Below are 16,752 nucleotides of genomic sequence, written 5' to 3' on the forward strand. Positions count from 1 at the left end.
CTCTTCACACTGTAGCTCCAAGTCAGAACCTGGGGCAAATGTAGGCTTACAAGCAACCAGAAGGGCTTTGGCAGGCAATATTAGCTCTGGGTGGTTTTGACTTTGGATGCTTTTTATCTCCACAAGAGTGCTCTCCTGTGCTCAGTAACTACCCAGGAGTTACTCTAAACAGGCTCCCTCCCCCACATCCCCGTGCTGGGGACAGGGCACTGATGTGAACAATTACAAAGTGAAAAGTCACCACTGAGGTTTTGGAGCCTCATTAGAGATACAAATACCACAGTTTCTCTGTGGATTTGAATTAATCCAAATTAACAGAAACAGTCCCTGCTTTTACATGACCTTCTTCTACTATCCATGTAGTGAAGAGTTCATACAGTGTAACACTGGAGCTCATCGTCAGCTTCTGGGCTGTCCATCTGCAGTCAGTTCATACCTGTAAGACACGGGTTTGGAGTATGTTAGTAATGAGGATCTGGGGCTGCAACAAGACAAGCAACACAACATGCCTCTGTGGAGACAGTGGAAGCCAACTGTCTGGGAGTCTCTGGCCAGGGAGAACGCTACAGTCACAGAGGGCTGCAGGCAGACCTCCAGTCAGCAACACGGAAGTAACACCATCTGAGGAAGGATACTGAAGCACTCTGGGGAGCAGGGCAGCTGTCTGAGCTGGTGATAAAGGGCAAGGCACACTCACCACTGTGAGAAGCCCTTAATCAGATCTTGCTTTGATAAGTCAATCAGCACCTAAACAATGACAAACAGTTAGTGCTTTCCACGGAGCTCTGGGGCAAGTGGGCTGAGCGGGAAGGTTTCAGTTTCCAGCACGGTATTTTATTTTGTTTAATTATTCTTTGAGAATTGTATACACACATACAAATAAATATAATTGTATCTACACATGTCATGCCCCTCCCCCAGCTCCCCCCCCCCAGTACTGCAGTATGTCCACATGCCAACTTCATGTCTCTGCTGTTAATAACCCACTAAATCCACTTAGTGTTGTTCATGTGTGCAGAGTATGGCAGCCTACCAATGGCCATGCTCTGAGAGAATGAGTCTCCCTCCCCCAGCAGTTGTGAATGGAGGTCTTCCCCATCTATCCATCCCAGTGTTTCCGTCCCTGTGGAGCCTTTCCAGACAGAGTGAAGACAATGGCCTCAGTGTTTTAAAACTATTCCATATCCAGCACGTGGGAGGCAGTGGCAGGTGGAGTTCTAAGTCTGAGGCCAGCCTGGTCTACATACTGAGTTCTAGGCCAGCCAAAGCTGCATAGCGAGACCCTGTCTCAAAAACAACACAAAAGCTGTTCCTGTTTGGAACATGAATTTAAGATATTCAAAGACCACCTTCAAGAATTACAGGTATTTTAACTTTGATGTTTGCTGTCAGTTGCATAGATGTAGGCATTGCAGAGATGAGCACAGATGGTCACCGTTAAAAACAGAACTGCGGTACTAAATGAGTGCCATGGAGGGTCCTCTCTCTCGGCAACGCCTGGGATTACAGTTCCTCTACTTCTAGGTAACATTCTGGTAACATAGAAACCTTGGCCTAATGCAACCCAAGTTTCACTTAATGATCTATTTATAAAAAACAATAGGTAATACTGGAGTAGGTGCCACATACTTATGGAATATTGAATTTGGATATTCTCAACTAAGTTGTATTTCTCCATTAGGTCTGAAGAATATGAAAACAAAGCATCCGTTCAAGGAGGCTGTCCCTCCTAGCAAGAGCCAGAACGATCCCATCAGGCGTTAGGACAGAGGGAACTGTGGGCTACTCACTTTCCCCAACTCCTTCCTTCTGTGTGAGCCGAGAGGCCTGCTGTTTTTCACTGCGACATCCAGTGATCTCTTCTGCACTTCTCCCATGGGGACAAAAAACTCAAACCTTTAAAAGTCAAAACATTAGGGCTGGTGAGATGGCTCAGTGGGTAAGAGCACCCGACTGCTCTTCCGAAGGTCCAGAGTTCAAATCCCAGCAACCACATGGTGCCTCACAACCATCCGTAACGAGATCTGGCGCCCTCTTCTGGAGTGTCTGAAGACAGCTACAGTGTACTTACATATAATCAATATGTAAAATAAATCTTTAAAAAAAAAAAAAATCATGTGCCCAACCTGGCTGCAAAGCAGAGGAGGATGCAATGGCTCTGTGGTCAAGAGGATTGCAGCTCAGCACCCACATCAGGCGGCTCAAGGCCATCTGTAACTGCAGCTCCGGATGCAGTTACCAACACCCTCTCCTGGACTTGGAAGGCACTACTGTACATGTGGAATACACACATACACATAAACATTTTTTTAAAGGACTTGCTTCAACTGGACTCTTAACAAAAGCAAGAAATGTGCTTACAGCCTGCCTATCAGGTATGTCCTCAAAGACACTGGACCGATAGAAAGGATGTCTTTCACCTGCCAACTTTGGTTATGTTGTGGGAGGGAAGACAAGCCAGAGAACCGAGAGAAAGAATATGTACTATCCACCACTGGAAACATTTTATCCTCTAAGGACAGCAAATGTGAGCAGCCTTGATCACATTTTTGGGTAAGTTGCCCTAGCGGCCCTTTCTCCCACTAAAAAGTATACAGGGGCTTCATGAAGTCACTCAGCTTGTGTCCTCCCCTCCCCCCATATCCAGCAAGCTCCAACATGTCACATGAGACTAGGTACTGTGTAAATGGCTGGGGTTTGCTAAGTGCTGTCCTACTCACGTCTCATCGAATAGGGGCTCCAGGGTCTTCTGTTTTACTGAGGTCTTCTTCCGACTTGCCCATCTTCTCTCTGGCAGCAGGTAGATGCGGACGTAGGGGTCAGCTCCACTGCTGGTGCATGGTGTTAAGTTTCTAATGTAGAGAAAAGGAGTCCCTGGTTCTTATATATACAAAGTACTCATTTGGGAGGAGGCTGGATCAACCACTGGGGACTAAAATCCTCTATACTCTAGACAAATGCAAGGTTAAAGGACCAGGATACTAGCTGTGGTTTTGAACACACATTTTGTGCTATCTAGGATGTAGCCAAGTACTTTGTACCTAAGGAAGGACACCTCAAGATAGTAGTTCAGAGGTGTCTGAGCAAAGTCCCTTTGACCCCATCAGCACCCACACAGAAGGGCCACTCAGCACGCCCCTTGGAGGGTTTTTGCCACCCATGGCCTATGGGTCCTCCTGTGTCACTTAGGAGGACATGCTCCTGCCATCACCCTAAGCACTCCTGCTATGTGGTCACCTGATCCTTCCAAAGGACCTCCCTGAGCCCAGAACCTCTTTACCTGCAGCCGTTGACCAGCACTCTGAGACAGTGTCGGAGACACACATAGCGCACTGTGAGCTGAATCTCACCCAGCCGTCCCTGTCTGGAATCCCCAGCTCTGTGAAAAAAAGGGTCTTGTTACTGTCAGAACTGACCCTCCTCCCGACACCTGAAGTCAGCGAAGAATGTCCTATGTGAGGAACACAGACTCATCTGAGTCAATAATTCTCTCCAGGGTTCCTCCCAGCATTCCACCCAGCATAATTACCCTAATTCTCCGCAGAAAGCACCACCGACCCCGGAGGCCCTTATGTCCTTTGGGACTTGGGATTTTACAATGGTCTCTTCTGTCTTGTAGGGTTATTCAGAAGATTGAGTTAGATCAGATAACATGCTAAGCCCACAGGAAGCACATAATAAATACATGGCAGCCACTTATCATGCAAGTTCATATTCTCAACTGTTCATGTTAGCCCTCTATACCTAGAATCCAGGAAATGCTTCTATGGAAGGGACCGTAACAACTGAAGTCTATGTAGCCAGAGCCATAGCCAACATTAGACCTCTCCCCCTCGTCCTGTGTTCCTCCTATTAGTCCAGGCTGCCTCCTGTAAACCCATTTTGGGAGAACCTTGAACGTGAGCAGGTCTGCACATTCCTATCTAATTTTCATGCAAGTTATTTTAGGCAAGTTCAAGCAGAGAGATGCATACTCAGTGTTGAGGCTGACATCTGTCAGGTCAAAGCAGGAAGAGGCCAGGGAGTTGAGTGAGGACATGCTGGGAGCCACCCTCGTGAGTGGCCATGCAAATGGGAAGGCAGGGCGGCTCATGGGTCTGGGTGACTTGATGGGCCCTGGAGAGTGGAGACCTGGGACAGTCAGGAAGGTGGTAGCTGGGTTCTTCTTCTTTCCGGGGGACTCACAGAGCCCTCTGGCACTGTCCTTGCCTTTGGGCTCCAGGCCTGGCCCCTGGGGCTCAGGCATAGGTTCAGGGTCTGTGGTGGCTGCGTTGATATTGTCAATGCTCTTGGAGGCTCCTTTGATGTAAGAGGCAGGGTTCGAGGTGCTTGTCACATCTGCAAGGCCTTCGTTTAGGGGTGGGGCTTTACAACCCTGGTTGGTGGCCACCTTCTTGATGAACAGAGGACCTTTCTTTAGAGCGTCGGGTCCAGTGTATGGGCTTCCCAGCTCGCGTCCCTCCACACGTAGGAACTGGTGGCAGATGAGAAGGTTGTTTATAAGGGAAAAGTCCACCCCAAACATATCATCTGATAGGCCTTTCTGTCCTCACAAGTTCCCAGTTCCTATTCAGACTTGCCATGGGTTTTAAAAATCACTAAAATTAACATAACAATGCATCTAGGTCTCTAATGTTGTGTGGTGCTCTGTTCTGCTGGAGCAAAAGCTAACCCTCTCCAGCAGAGAACAGCCTTCATCTACACCACCAAGAAACACTGAATACATTCACAGCAGCCGCAGAATAGTCACCCCGAGAACACAGACAAGCTAAGGAGCAAGATTTATTCCCAATCCCCTTTGTGGGTCATAGTGTGAAGACTGGGTATTGTGGGTGCATAGCATGTGCCTCCCTCAAACCTTTTTACGATCATATCCATCCACTGTGGGAGAAAATTTACTCCCAGACCCCCAAGATCTTCAGACAGGAGAATGAATGGAGTACAATGTAAACATTTGAAATGACTAAAGGCTTATGGGAAGGTAGACGTGAAAAAGACCAGGTGGATTTGGAAGGGGTGAAATTAAGACAAAAAGAAACTCACTGTTGAAATAAAAACCACACTGAAAGTTAGTATGGCGAACAGTGATTAGATTGATGGTTCTGAGGAAATTAGCCGGGAATGGAAAGGAAGGTCTGGAGCAGGGAGAGCCAGGGGTCAGTCAGTGTGGCCGCATGGACCAAGGACAGAAGAAAGATGAGCGTGGAGGTTCTAGGAGGAGGGATGAAATGAGTGGGAGAGGCAGTATTTGAAACAACAAGAGCTGACGGCGGATACATCTCTATGGAAACATCTCCTGGCCCCAATGAGTCCTATCTTTCCGAAGACCTCACTCACAGCAAAGCTGATAATACCCTTGAGGTTATTTAAGACTGTACTTAGCCTGTTACGTTTTCCCTCCTTAATACACCGTCAAGGAAGGGACTCTCAGAGGTTATCTTTGATGTACTGACTCGGTGAGTAGATGAAGACATAAACCTCTCTCCTGGCTTCTGCATTCAACAGATGCTCAGTGCTGGGACCTGTTCCACCCCAGCCCCACCTACCAAGACAGTCGATACTTACCCGAAGCACCAGCCTCATGGAGATGAGGCTGTCCAGGCCTGAGTGATCCAGCTGGAAGCACTGTTCGAGGGTGAGGTCAGCACAGGGGAGGATCCGGCACAGGGGGAACTCCAGCACTCCCAGAGCACACTCTAGCTCATCATCCAGCACCTGGGCAGGGGGCAGTTACAGACTCAGGGGAGAGCTCAGCCCACTCTGCTGCCCCTGCTAGCTGGTCCTGCTGAGTCTGGGCTTCCTCCAGGAAGTATGCACTGTGGAGCAATTAGCATCTGGCAGGAATGGAAATGGGCCAGACCTTGTACCTGCTGAGAATCTGGGGCAGAGAGTGACTCAGAGCAGAGGTGATGATGGTCTGCATGAGGCTAGTCTGGCCTACACCCAGGACCAGTGGGGCTTTTGTACTGCTGGGTGGTGGTAGGATCATTGCTTTAGCCTCTATTTGCTCCTGTGAAAAAGGTAATTCTTCTGCAGATCTTTTGTAAATATTAAGAGTCTAGCACAGGACCCCAGTACTGTGAGGCTATTAAAGATCATCTGTACTGAAGGAACTAAGGGACTGAAACAACCGTTTGTCTTCCCATAGTCTCCTATGTGGTGACCTCACCAGCCTCAAGGGACTGAGGGCCTCATGCCCTCCCACACACTATGGGGCTGACTACTAGAACTGCCCACGGTACACAGAAAACTCTCTCCTGTCCTTGGCCTAGAAATCTCCCAACTGTCTGCAGAGCCCAGCTTCAAGCAAACCTTCAGGCAGAGCTGCTCGGCTGCCACGTTGTGAACAAAGAAGGAGAACACCTGGCTCCACACAGGGTCCTTGCTGTGGGGACAAGTCTGAGAACAGAGAAGGGAGAGATCATCTGAGCATGCCAGGTGGCCACCAGCTGCCCTAGGAACCTAGGGACAGTCAGTGTAGTGGAAAGGCATGGCTTCAGACAGTGCTCCAAGGTAAGCCCTAATTCTGTTGGTGTGTTCTTGGTGGACTCACTTGCCACATAAGGAAGGGGATTCCAAAGGCTTTTTAAGCATTCAGCATGAGAAAATTCCCTTTATTTCATCTCTCCTTGAAAGGGGTAGGAGCTCCATTTTCTTCTCTCTGGTCTCCATGGTAACCGTCTTACCTTACTTGTAAAGGTCTTCTTGCCTACAGTGAGCTTGACGTATGAAGAAGGATCTCTGCTGGCCTTATTCTGTAAGGGGCAACCCACAACGTTTCAGGGTGGGCCCAAGACAGCCCATCCCTCTCCATCCTCTCCCTCTCCCTCCGCCCCCAGGCATATCAGTAGACTGTAGGGTAGCCAGTGTCTCCTGTTGGGGAAGAAGCTTCCGGGCATCAAGGGCTGCACTATGGCATGGACACTGCAAGACTGCCCCGAGTAGGAACCCCAAGCTGCAGACCAGAGGCCAGAACTGGAGCAACTGGTGGAAATGTCCTGTTCCACCTACCGCCATGCCTGGGCCCAGGCCCAGGCCCTCCACCCTCTGGATCCCTTTTATAAAATAGCAACCACTCTTGCCCCAGACAACAAGAAAACCTGGAATCTGTTACTCTGGAACTCCAGGGTAATGACTGAGAACAGTGCCAAGCCTAGGACCTTGCCCAGTAGACCCCGTGAGCAGGGGCTGGGTGACAGACAGGCCCAGGCTACAGTCACTTCAGAGAAAGAGTCACATTCACTTACTTTGACAAACCTGGAGAGTTTTTTGGCTCGATATTCACCATTCAGATAGTCAAAAGGGTTTCTCTGCAGCACAAGAATTGGGGTTAAAGCAACACAGGGGCATTTGACAGTGCAGAATGTAAGGCAGATGCCCACCAAGACTCACCGGCAGGTTGCAGGCATTCTCTAAGAAGACCACGAGGATGGCAGTGGAGAGGCCACTATCATTCTGCAAATAGACAAAGCCCTCACTAAATACACCCAGAATCAGGAGACAGGGAGGGTTGGAGAAGTCTACTCAGAACAGAAGGCAGACAGCCCGTGCCATGCTAACCACCAGCTTTATATTGTCCGAGAACACTTCTGCAGCAGGATAGGTTCAAGGTAAACAAAAGTAGATGTCCCTAGGAAATCGGGTGAGGGGCCATGGCACAGAGCTCCAAGGACCCCATGTTTGCTAAAAATTATTGACTAAAGTTCAGAGGCTGTTTACTGAGGGAGGAGATGCCTTGGCAGAGAAAAGCCTGGCGTGACATGTTCTCTAACAGACAGCAACAAATGGGGGCCCTTCCCTTCTTGCCTCTACCTGCATACAATAGGTAGAAATGTGGGGATATCTCCTTTCCTGTCTCTGTTTGAACCATGAGGCAAAAATGGACTCTCTTCCTTCTCCTCCTCCACCTGAGGCTCCTCGCCTGACAATCCTGTCTGCTAGGGAGCCAGTGACACCCGCTCACCTCCATCAGCGCTTCCTGGTCAGTGAGTAGTGAGAGCCACTCCAGCCGCAGGTGCAGCCGCCCACTGGTCGTGTCATTCAGGGCAAACCACTGTGGTTGGGGAAAGGAAAGGCAAGCTCAAAGATGGAGATGGGCTGCTGTGGGGGCTGGAGTTTCAAGACTAAGGGGAAAGGTTAGCCAACCCAGAGAAAGCCCAGCAGTCAGAGGGACTGGCAGGTGTTGGGGAAAAGTCCTACACTTTGGGATTGTACATCAGCTCCAGCCTACCTTCCTTATTACGTGACTCCCTTGCTGAGTTGCCTTTATTCTACAGGTATTTCCCAGGGAAACGTCTAACTCCAGCCAGAGGGGGCTCCCCAGAGCCAAACTGGCCTCACCCAACTCTCATCCCTGGGAATGGACATGTGTGCAGTCCAGGGCCAGATGGCTGAAGTGACTTGCTAGAGCGGTACACTGAGAGGGGTATCCCTGGAAACCCCGGGGCTGGGTGTGCCATCTCTACCTCATCCACCACTCTGTTCTTCATGACATCTCCAAGGCAGATCTGCAGGCTGGAAGACCGAGAGTAAGGACCACAGTGTCCAGAGCAGGCCTCGGGGGCCCACAGTGGCCTCTGTTCTCAAATGACTGGGTGTGGCCACTGTGACAGTGGCCTCTGTCATCCCAGGTAAACAGTGGGAGACCAATTGCAGCTGGGGAGAAGGAAGGGCTGAGTAACCTCCAGGGTTACTCTACTGGGCCTATGCTGTAAGGGAGGAAGTAGCTTCTGGCCCCAGTAGGGACAAGCAGAGGTCTGGCTACATCCCCCCTGGGTTTTCCACAATACCGTGGCTGGCATTTTGAGTGGGGTAATTCTTCATTGTGCAAAACTGTTCATGCATCGCAGGAATTTGCCTTCCTGGCTGCACCCGTTCCCTCTAAATGCCAGAGGCAATTTAATAGTCAGATGCCCCTCTAACTTGAAAACTGGTTCCAGTGCACAGTAAGTGGCAATAAGTGGTACCAGTGTCACGTAGGCGTCAATAACAGACGACATGTGTGTGAGAAAGCCAGGAAGTCCCATATCAGTGTTCCCCTAGCCTATCTCAAGCCAAATTCAACCTGTAGCAGGTCCTGCCAGCCAAAGGGAGGATACAGTTCCTGTGTGACTCAGAAGTATGTACGCATTGGCATGTACCTGAACTCAGCCCTGGAAGAAGTATCACAAGCCGTACCCTCCACCTGCAACACTACAAACTGCAGTCTCCGCGACCATGAAGACTCTAGAATGAGCAGCAGCACCATGCGGGAGCCGTGCCTTCTATTTCCTTGGTCATGTCTCTACTTGTTAGAACTCCATACTCGGGGAAACAAGCTGCATACTACAAGGGCCTAAGATTTGAGTCCCTTCTGCTCCTGCCTCCTGTCCTGAGAAATAAACATCTATGTCACCCCCCCCCCCCTTGCTCCTCGGTCCTCTCCTGGGAGGCTGGATCCAGCTGCACTGTACCCTTCCCTTGGTAGAAAACCACAATGGCCAAAGTCACCACCCAAGCTCAGCACTGAGCTTTTTGTACAGAAAGGCAAATATATTCAAACACTCATCGAGCATCTTCCAAGGGAGGGTGTTCTGTGGCCACAGTAGGTGGAACTGGCCTAGACTGCAGGTAGGTCCGAGTTTGCGCATCAGCCCCACAGGGGTCACTCAGTCCACCTGTAGCCTCAAGTTCTGGGTATCAGCACACAGGGAATGACCAAGGCTCCTTGGAGTTGAGCACCTTGCTCACTGTTCTGAAAGGGACTCTGGGTAGATTCTTAGCGGGGACACAGGCCCGGGGGTCCTCCTCTCTGTGCTTCTCTGTGTGATAACTCCTCCAGGGCCTGTGTCAGGGCTAGAAACATCTAGGGAGGTTGGTAACAGGGCTGTGGCAGACTGTCTGGTACACTCACTCCCGTTACAGTGGCTGTTGTCACAGGGGGTTGCAGGTCATTGAGCAGTGAGGGCCTGTCCTTTCTAAATGCCCTAAGTCCCAGCCTTGTATCCTAAGCGTGGAAGAAGCTCCAAAGCCCAGATCCTGACTCCTCACCTGCCCAGGAAGTCATCCTTGTCAGTATCCTCATCATACAGGTCCACCTCCAGGTCCTGCCCAGGTACCTCGTACACCATGAACTGCAAGGACAGAGACGCATCTTGCCCTGCAGGTCTTGACTGCTGAATCAGAACTTACAACCCACAGACTGCCAAAGCCCAGCTTAGGGCCTCCCTGGAGGGAAGCAGAGGGGACCAGAGACATCACAAGCACTCCATAGCATGGTGCCCAGAGGAGACTGGCTGCCATCTGCTCTGCCTTAGGCTGTCACTCTCTCTTCACGTGGGGACTGTGGAACATTAGGAAACTAAGCTGCCCTGTCTCAGCCTGCTTTCATTGCCTGGGATCGGATGTAACAGAGCGCGGAGATAGTTCTAAGGAAAGGTGGCAGCTAGGTGGTGACCCTGACACATGACTGCCAGGCTATGAGTCCCACCCATGCGGTAGCAGAGAAGGCTGAGGACTTGGATATAACTGTCTATGCAGTATTCTTTTCCTTTCATTGAAAACATTCAACAGCTGATTCTGAAGAAGAGGCACAGAAAATGGGGTCAGAATAGCTTACTAGAGAGCCTGCTAGACAGGGAGCTAGAGTTACCCAGACCTACCCGCCCATTAACAAGCCGTTCACCCTGACTATGGCTTCTCTGTGGGGCCATGAGAGCCACTGTGCCTGTCACAGCCCAGAGTGAAGCCTGCAGACACCAGGACTTCTGAGGGAGGTTGAAGAGAACCTTACCTCAAATACTTCATTCCAGGTGGGGTTCAGGTTCTTGTAGATGGTTCTGCTCCGGCAGTGCTGCAAGCCAATGCTCACCTTGGCGTAGGGGTCTGACTTGCCTCCAAGCCCTAGGAAGTTGTCCTTCTGGGCCAGCTTCTTGGCCTCCAGCAAATGGACTCTGATCACACCCTGGGAAACACGCAAGCACTGGTTCACAGGTGCTGCCTTGACATACCAGCCTTAAGTCCAGGATACTGGGGCCCAAACCACCAGAGATCACTGCTGCCCCCTTCCAAAGTCTGGATAGAGATGGCAACCAGAGAGAACTGTGACCTAGCCAAGGCCACATAGCACCTGGTGGCAGGGCCCAGTGCTCTATCCAAGGCTCTGGTCGTCCCACCCACTCTTCTGCAGACTTGGTGTGAACAGCTGGCTCAGCTGAGGCGGTCTGTTCCTCCTTTCCTCAGCGCCGCTGTGGAACTTGTACATCAACTGAATACTACGATTCTCCAGGCAGCACACCCAACCCTAACCCTGGTCCTGCCTGCACTGGTGGAGGATCCCTGTATGCACAAGAGCCGCCGAAGTATCACCCACTCAGGGAAGACCCTTTGCACACACTACCACTGTTCAAAAGAAATGCAAATCTCAACTTGGAAAGTCACAGTTCTTTCCTGGCACTCTTTCCTGGAACAATACTTTTAAGATATCAGTAAATCAGATGCACAGTTTCTTTGATCTACAAAACTTCTTTGAGGATCTATCCATGGGCACACTGGCAAAAACATAAAAAGGCCAGCTGCACTCAGGCTGCTCATTGATTGCACCAGTGTTTGTAGCAGCCGAAGTCCAGACACAACCTGACTGTCCGTCAGCAGAGCTGGTGTGTGGTGACTGTAATTTCCACAGTGAAGCACTCTGTGCCATCAACAGAAATGTGGAAGGTTCTATCTGTACTGTGGAAGCAGGGCTCTGTGATAAATGTAGTGATAACATCGAGGAAGAGAAATACAAACATTTATCAGAGGTGGAGACCATGATAAATACCACTTAAGGAAGGCCCTTTCTATTGTAGAATCTTCCTAACACACATATATACACATAGTATCATCCTATAACAGTAGGGTGGATATGCCCTGCTAGACTTCATAGGCTATCAAAAATCCAATCACCCCGGGGCCTAGCAAACACAGAAGTGGATGCTCACAGTCAGCTATTGGATGGATCACACGGCCCCCAATGGAGGAGCTAGAGAAATTACCCAAGGAGCTAAAGGGAACTGCAACCCTATAGGTGGAACAACAATATGAACTAACCAGTACCTCGGAGCTCTTGTCTCTAGCTGCATATGTATCAAAAGATGGCCTAGTCGGCCATCACTGGAAAGAGAGGCCCATTGGACTTGCAAACTTTATATGCCCCAGTACAGGGGAACCCCAGGGCCAAAAAGGGGGAGTGGGTGGGTAGGGGATTGGTGGGGTGGGTATGGGGGACTTTTGGGATAGCATTGAAAATGTAAACGAGGAAAATACCTAATAAAAAAAAATAAATAAAAAATAAATAAAAATTAAAAAAAAATCCAATCGCCAGGGGTGGGATACCTCTATTGGAACTGTTGGTCCCACAGACCCCCAAATGGTCTAGGCCACTGTCTTGGCTATCCTCCAGAACTTGATGGTAAAAGTCTGTTGCTGAAGATACCATACACTTGAGTCATAGAACATGGAGCAATCAGGCTGGTACTGCCCGGGAAGCTTCATTTCCTGCTGGCTAACTTTCATAGAGCTCGACATGTTATTAGGGGCTGGGAGAGTAATCAACCGTACCCAGCTGTGAACCCTAAAAGCTCCAGTAATGACCGGGTTGGTAACACATGTCCACGGGTGCAACAGTGGGCATATCACGGCGGTGCACAGCCACTTTCTGACTGGACTTAGAGTCAGTCCACTCCTCGAGATGAAAAGACCTGGGACTATTCCTGTTTTCAAGCATCTATAGCTAGATTCCACTGTTGTTCTACTATAGCAACCAACTGTATTTAAACCAACTCCCAACGACTTCTTAGATACATTAGTGAGTCTCTCAGCCCTCATCAGAGAACTTTCCCTTTGCAGCAGATGCTGATTAACACAGACAATGAAGACTAGAATACTCAGCCCTAAACAGAACATCTGTATCCCAGCCCCTCCTCCCAAAGCTCGGGGATCAGTGTAGAAGAGGAAGTAGAAAGATGTTGATATCAGAGGCAGGCGGATTTCTGAGTTTGAGGCCAGCCTGGTCTACAGACTGAGTTCTAGGACAGCCAGGGCTACACAGAGAAACCCTGTCTCAGAAAAAAACAAAAAACAAACAAAAAAAACCCAACCCTAATCAAAATATAACAAAAGAAATGAGGACTATAAAGATAAACAAAGACATACACATATGACCATGTGTATGTCCACATTTACTGATGCTCAAATACAATGGAAAGAAGACACTACTTAGGTGGGGGGGGTGGGGGCAGGGATTGGATATTAACCTTGAGAAACATACAGCTGCTTTATGTAATTGTAAAGAAAATTAAAAAGTAAAGCGTGAATACAGAGGACATAATGAAATCAATGTAAATATATTCATGGCCGGTTGCCAGAAACACAGAAGCTACGACTGAAGAGTTTCAAATGTGGCAAATTGGCAATACATTCCCAGTGGAATACACTCACTTGGAGAATAAAATGTTTTGGGGGATTCTTACACAGGTGGGGTGAGCCAATGCTTACAATGTGACAGGACTGCTGCATATGTCATGTGGGTGAAAGCCAATGAGCTACCATGGGAAGACTGGGGACATCCATGCTGCCTCCCTAGCTAGCTCTTGCCCTTGAACTTAGTGTGTGCACTACAGTATGTGTCAGGGTGAGCATAAACAGAAGGCCTAAGACTTTTCGCCTGGCAGACAGTGACATGGGTATGTTTTCCTCTTCAGTGGCCCCCAACTGCAGGTCCTTAGCCAATGCTGCTTTTTGTAGGGCAGCCACAGAGAAACCAGGGCCTCATGTGTGGGCCCCAGGAAATTGGGGGGAAATGGACACAGAACCCAAAGAACTCCCAGTCCTGCTTTAACCAAGAACCTTCCTACTCTGTAGATGCGAAGGTCCTTTCCACCACTGCACCAAGACAACGGAGCTTCCCTAGGGAGGAAGGGGAACCTCAGATGGCACACAGTTTGTCTACTATAGCTCCAACTGCAAGCTACACTGGGGACAGGAGCAGAGTAAGGGCAGAGCAGATCTTTCCCAGATGGTGACTTTGGGCAAGTCACATACCCTCCCAGACTCAGCGGCACCCTGTGAAACTGGTTGCCATGTCCTCAAAAGGAGCATGAAGATTCCCACCAATGAGCACTGTTCAGAACCCAGCCTTGGCCAGCGTCCCTCCTCCCTAGCCTGAGGCTCTGGAGCTAGCTCCCGGTACTCACACAGGGGAGAGGGACGCGCAGGTTGGTTACATCGAGCCCCTTCTTCACAGGCACAGTGACACGGTTGGGCAGCACCAGGTGGGCAGCAATGAGGTCCTCCAGCAGGCTGTCTGATAACTCACTGAAAGCGACATTGACTGGCTGTGGAGGGGTGACATTGCCTCCCCTGGGCCACCTGCCCCTGTACCCATCCTCAGTGCTGACACTCAGAAGGCTCCACTCCAGGTAACACTGACCCCCTCCTGCCCAGAGGCTGGGTGTGACGTGGATTTACATTCTGACACCTAGACATACCGAGCCAAAGAGCAGCATCCTGCTTGCACCCCACCCTCAAAGGCCTGGCTTTGTTCGCAGGCAACACGGAACACCTTAAGAACTGGTCCCAGGAACAGGAACAAGACTCCCATTCATACTCCCTAGCTGCCCTGCCTCAGACGGATATCCCCCCTCCCTTGACCTCGGTGACCTGACACAGGGCTGCTAACGGTGTGAAGGGAGTGGTGGGTACAGCACTGAGAACAGCTCTTGAGGACACAGGAAAATGACCTGAGCGCTGGCCACTGAAGTCTCTTTCTTCCTTGACCCTGGTGGCATTCGTTATGCCTTGGCTCAGCTTCACAGAGATGGGAAGGCACATTTCCCAGCAGAGGCCAGAGAGAAAGGGCAGGGCTAGGAGCTCTCTCCTCCTCAGGCCAGGTGCAGGCACCCTTCTGAAACCAGGCATCTTTCAAGGAACAGAGGAGGGCGCCAGCATCATTGGATTTGGCTCCCCAGGAAGCAGGGTCAGCTGGACTGGCCAAGAAGGCTATCAGCTGTTTCCCTGGGGATGCTCCCTGGGATGTCTCGTCTGATCTAAATGGAGAGAATCCAGGCATGCAGCTTTTCTTCCAGTCTTTGAAGATTCATACATGCGTACAATGAAATCCACCATCCTGTATCCATCATCCACTTTCCCCTCTAACGTTCCCTAGTCCCCCTAAATCCTCCTGCGGACTTCATGTCTTCTTTTTCATTTTTATTTTAAATAACCCAATGTCCAATTAATGTTGCCTATATGTGCATGAGTGTGGGTCCATCCACTGAAGCATGAGAAATCTTCCAGTGCCTGCACCCTCATAAACAATCCCTCCATCAGCAGCTGTCCACTGCTAATAGAGTCTGTTATCAGGGAGGTCTTGAGAGCTGGAATTTTGGCTGGCTTGATCTTATGCATGTCCTGTACAGGTACCCACAGCTGCACTAAGTTCCCCAGCGTGATGGCCGTGTCATGGGTAGAAGCTGGCGTTTAACTTCTCCCTTTCCTCTGGCTCCTACAATTCTTCCCACCTCCTCCTCCATCATAGTCCCTGAACTTTGGCAAAGGGGGCTGATAACGATGTCACATTTAAGCAATTAAGCACTATTATTCAAAAAGGACTTTTTGAGCACCTACTGTGTGCTGGCCCTGCTCTGGGTATATCTTCCCCTCCCCCATGGTCACGGAAGCCACTTGGGCCTTAACTTAGTACACCAGGGGTAGGGAAAGGTGGAGAGTGAGAAGATAGACAATCACAGTGTGATTCTACCATACATACGTGCATGCGCTCGGAACCTCACCACAGAAAAGCCTGGTCTCTCCGTCTAGAGCTGAGCACAGCTCTCAGCAGGACTGTTTGCACTGTCCATCTGTTAGCCCCCTCCAACCACACATGAGCACACACAAGCACACAGGCTCACTCACGCATATCTCCTGGTGCTTGCCCCTTTTGTCCACTCCTTATGCAGAGCGTGCATATGTAGGGTACAGCTTCTTCAGCTCACAGCACTGCTAGCAGAGCCCCCCACCAGCCCCAGGCACTTACTTGATACCCGGCATGTCCAGCAGGTTGGTCAAGCCTGTCCAGTTAATCTGCAGGTGCTGCAGGGCAGAGGAAAGCTATTAGGCTCAAAGAGCTGGGTACCCAGGGCTCATACCTTCTCCCAAACTCTTCATACACCCAGAAGGGAGAACCCTACCTGCTGGGGTCCACCCTCAGTAGGAGTGAGGTAGAAAGGATGACTCTCAGCCTGCCAAACCTATCCTGGGATATGGAGGTGTGTCCTAGCTATAATTATCAACTTGACACAATTTAGGGCCACCTGAGAAGCCTCAATTGAGGGACTGCTCAGATCACACTGGCCTATGTGTATGTCTATAGGAGTGTGTCTTGATTGTTAATTGATATAGAAGGGCCCGCCCACTGTGGGCGACACTATTCCCTTGGCAGGTGGTGGTCTTGGCCTGTAGAAGAAAGCTGGGTAAGCAAGAGACTAAGTAAGCTAGCAAGCAGTTTCCTCTGTGGTTTCTGCTTTGCGCATCTGCTTGAATTCCAGCTTCCCTCAGGGAAGGACTGTGAGCTGAAATAAACTGATTCCTCTCCTTAATTGCCTCTGATCAGTGTTCAAACACAACAGTAGAAAGAGACTAGTATGAGGCTCCAGGCCTTAGTTTAGGCTGCTGCTTCATGCAAGGACCACTACAGAAGGGGGCTGTGCCATACAGCCAGGTTGATCTGGACTC

General features: G+C 50.0%; 1 protein-coding gene across 1 annotated transcript in view; it reads right to left on the bottom strand.

The window, feature by feature from the left end:
• Positions 1-329: 329 nt before the first annotated feature.
• Esyt3 (extended synaptotagmin 3) overlaps positions 330-16,752 on the bottom strand; it is a 56,837-nt gene continuing 40,414 nt past the window's right edge. Inside the window, exons 9-25 of the mRNA XM_021173235.2 lie at positions 16,055-16,110; positions 14,214-14,334; positions 10,772-10,942; positions 10,030-10,112; positions 8,466-8,514; positions 7,964-8,053; positions 7,393-7,455; positions 7,248-7,310; positions 6,687-6,755; positions 6,313-6,399; positions 5,566-5,715; positions 3,975-4,474; positions 3,281-3,379; positions 2,721-2,852; positions 1,791-1,896; positions 698-747; positions 330-436 (exon numbers count right to left, since the gene is read on the bottom strand). Coding sequence (XP_021028894.1) covers positions 400-436; positions 698-747; positions 1,791-1,896; positions 2,721-2,852; positions 3,281-3,379; positions 3,975-4,474; positions 5,566-5,715; positions 6,313-6,399; positions 6,687-6,755; positions 7,248-7,310; positions 7,393-7,455; positions 7,964-8,053; positions 8,466-8,514; positions 10,030-10,112; positions 10,772-10,942; positions 14,214-14,334; positions 16,055-16,110 — 1,926 coding nt within the window. The 3' untranslated portion in view covers positions 330-399. The remainder of the gene's footprint in view (positions 437-697; positions 748-1,790; positions 1,897-2,720; positions 2,853-3,280; positions 3,380-3,974; positions 4,475-5,565; positions 5,716-6,312; positions 6,400-6,686; positions 6,756-7,247; positions 7,311-7,392; positions 7,456-7,963; positions 8,054-8,465; positions 8,515-10,029; positions 10,113-10,771; positions 10,943-14,213; positions 14,335-16,054; positions 16,111-16,752) is intronic.

Source organism: Mus caroli, chromosome 9 (genome assembly GCF_900094665.2).
Source record: "Mus caroli chromosome 9, CAROLI_EIJ_v1.1, whole genome shotgun sequence".
In the NCBI taxonomy this organism is placed as follows: Eukaryota; Metazoa; Chordata; class Mammalia; order Rodentia; family Muridae; genus Mus; species Mus caroli.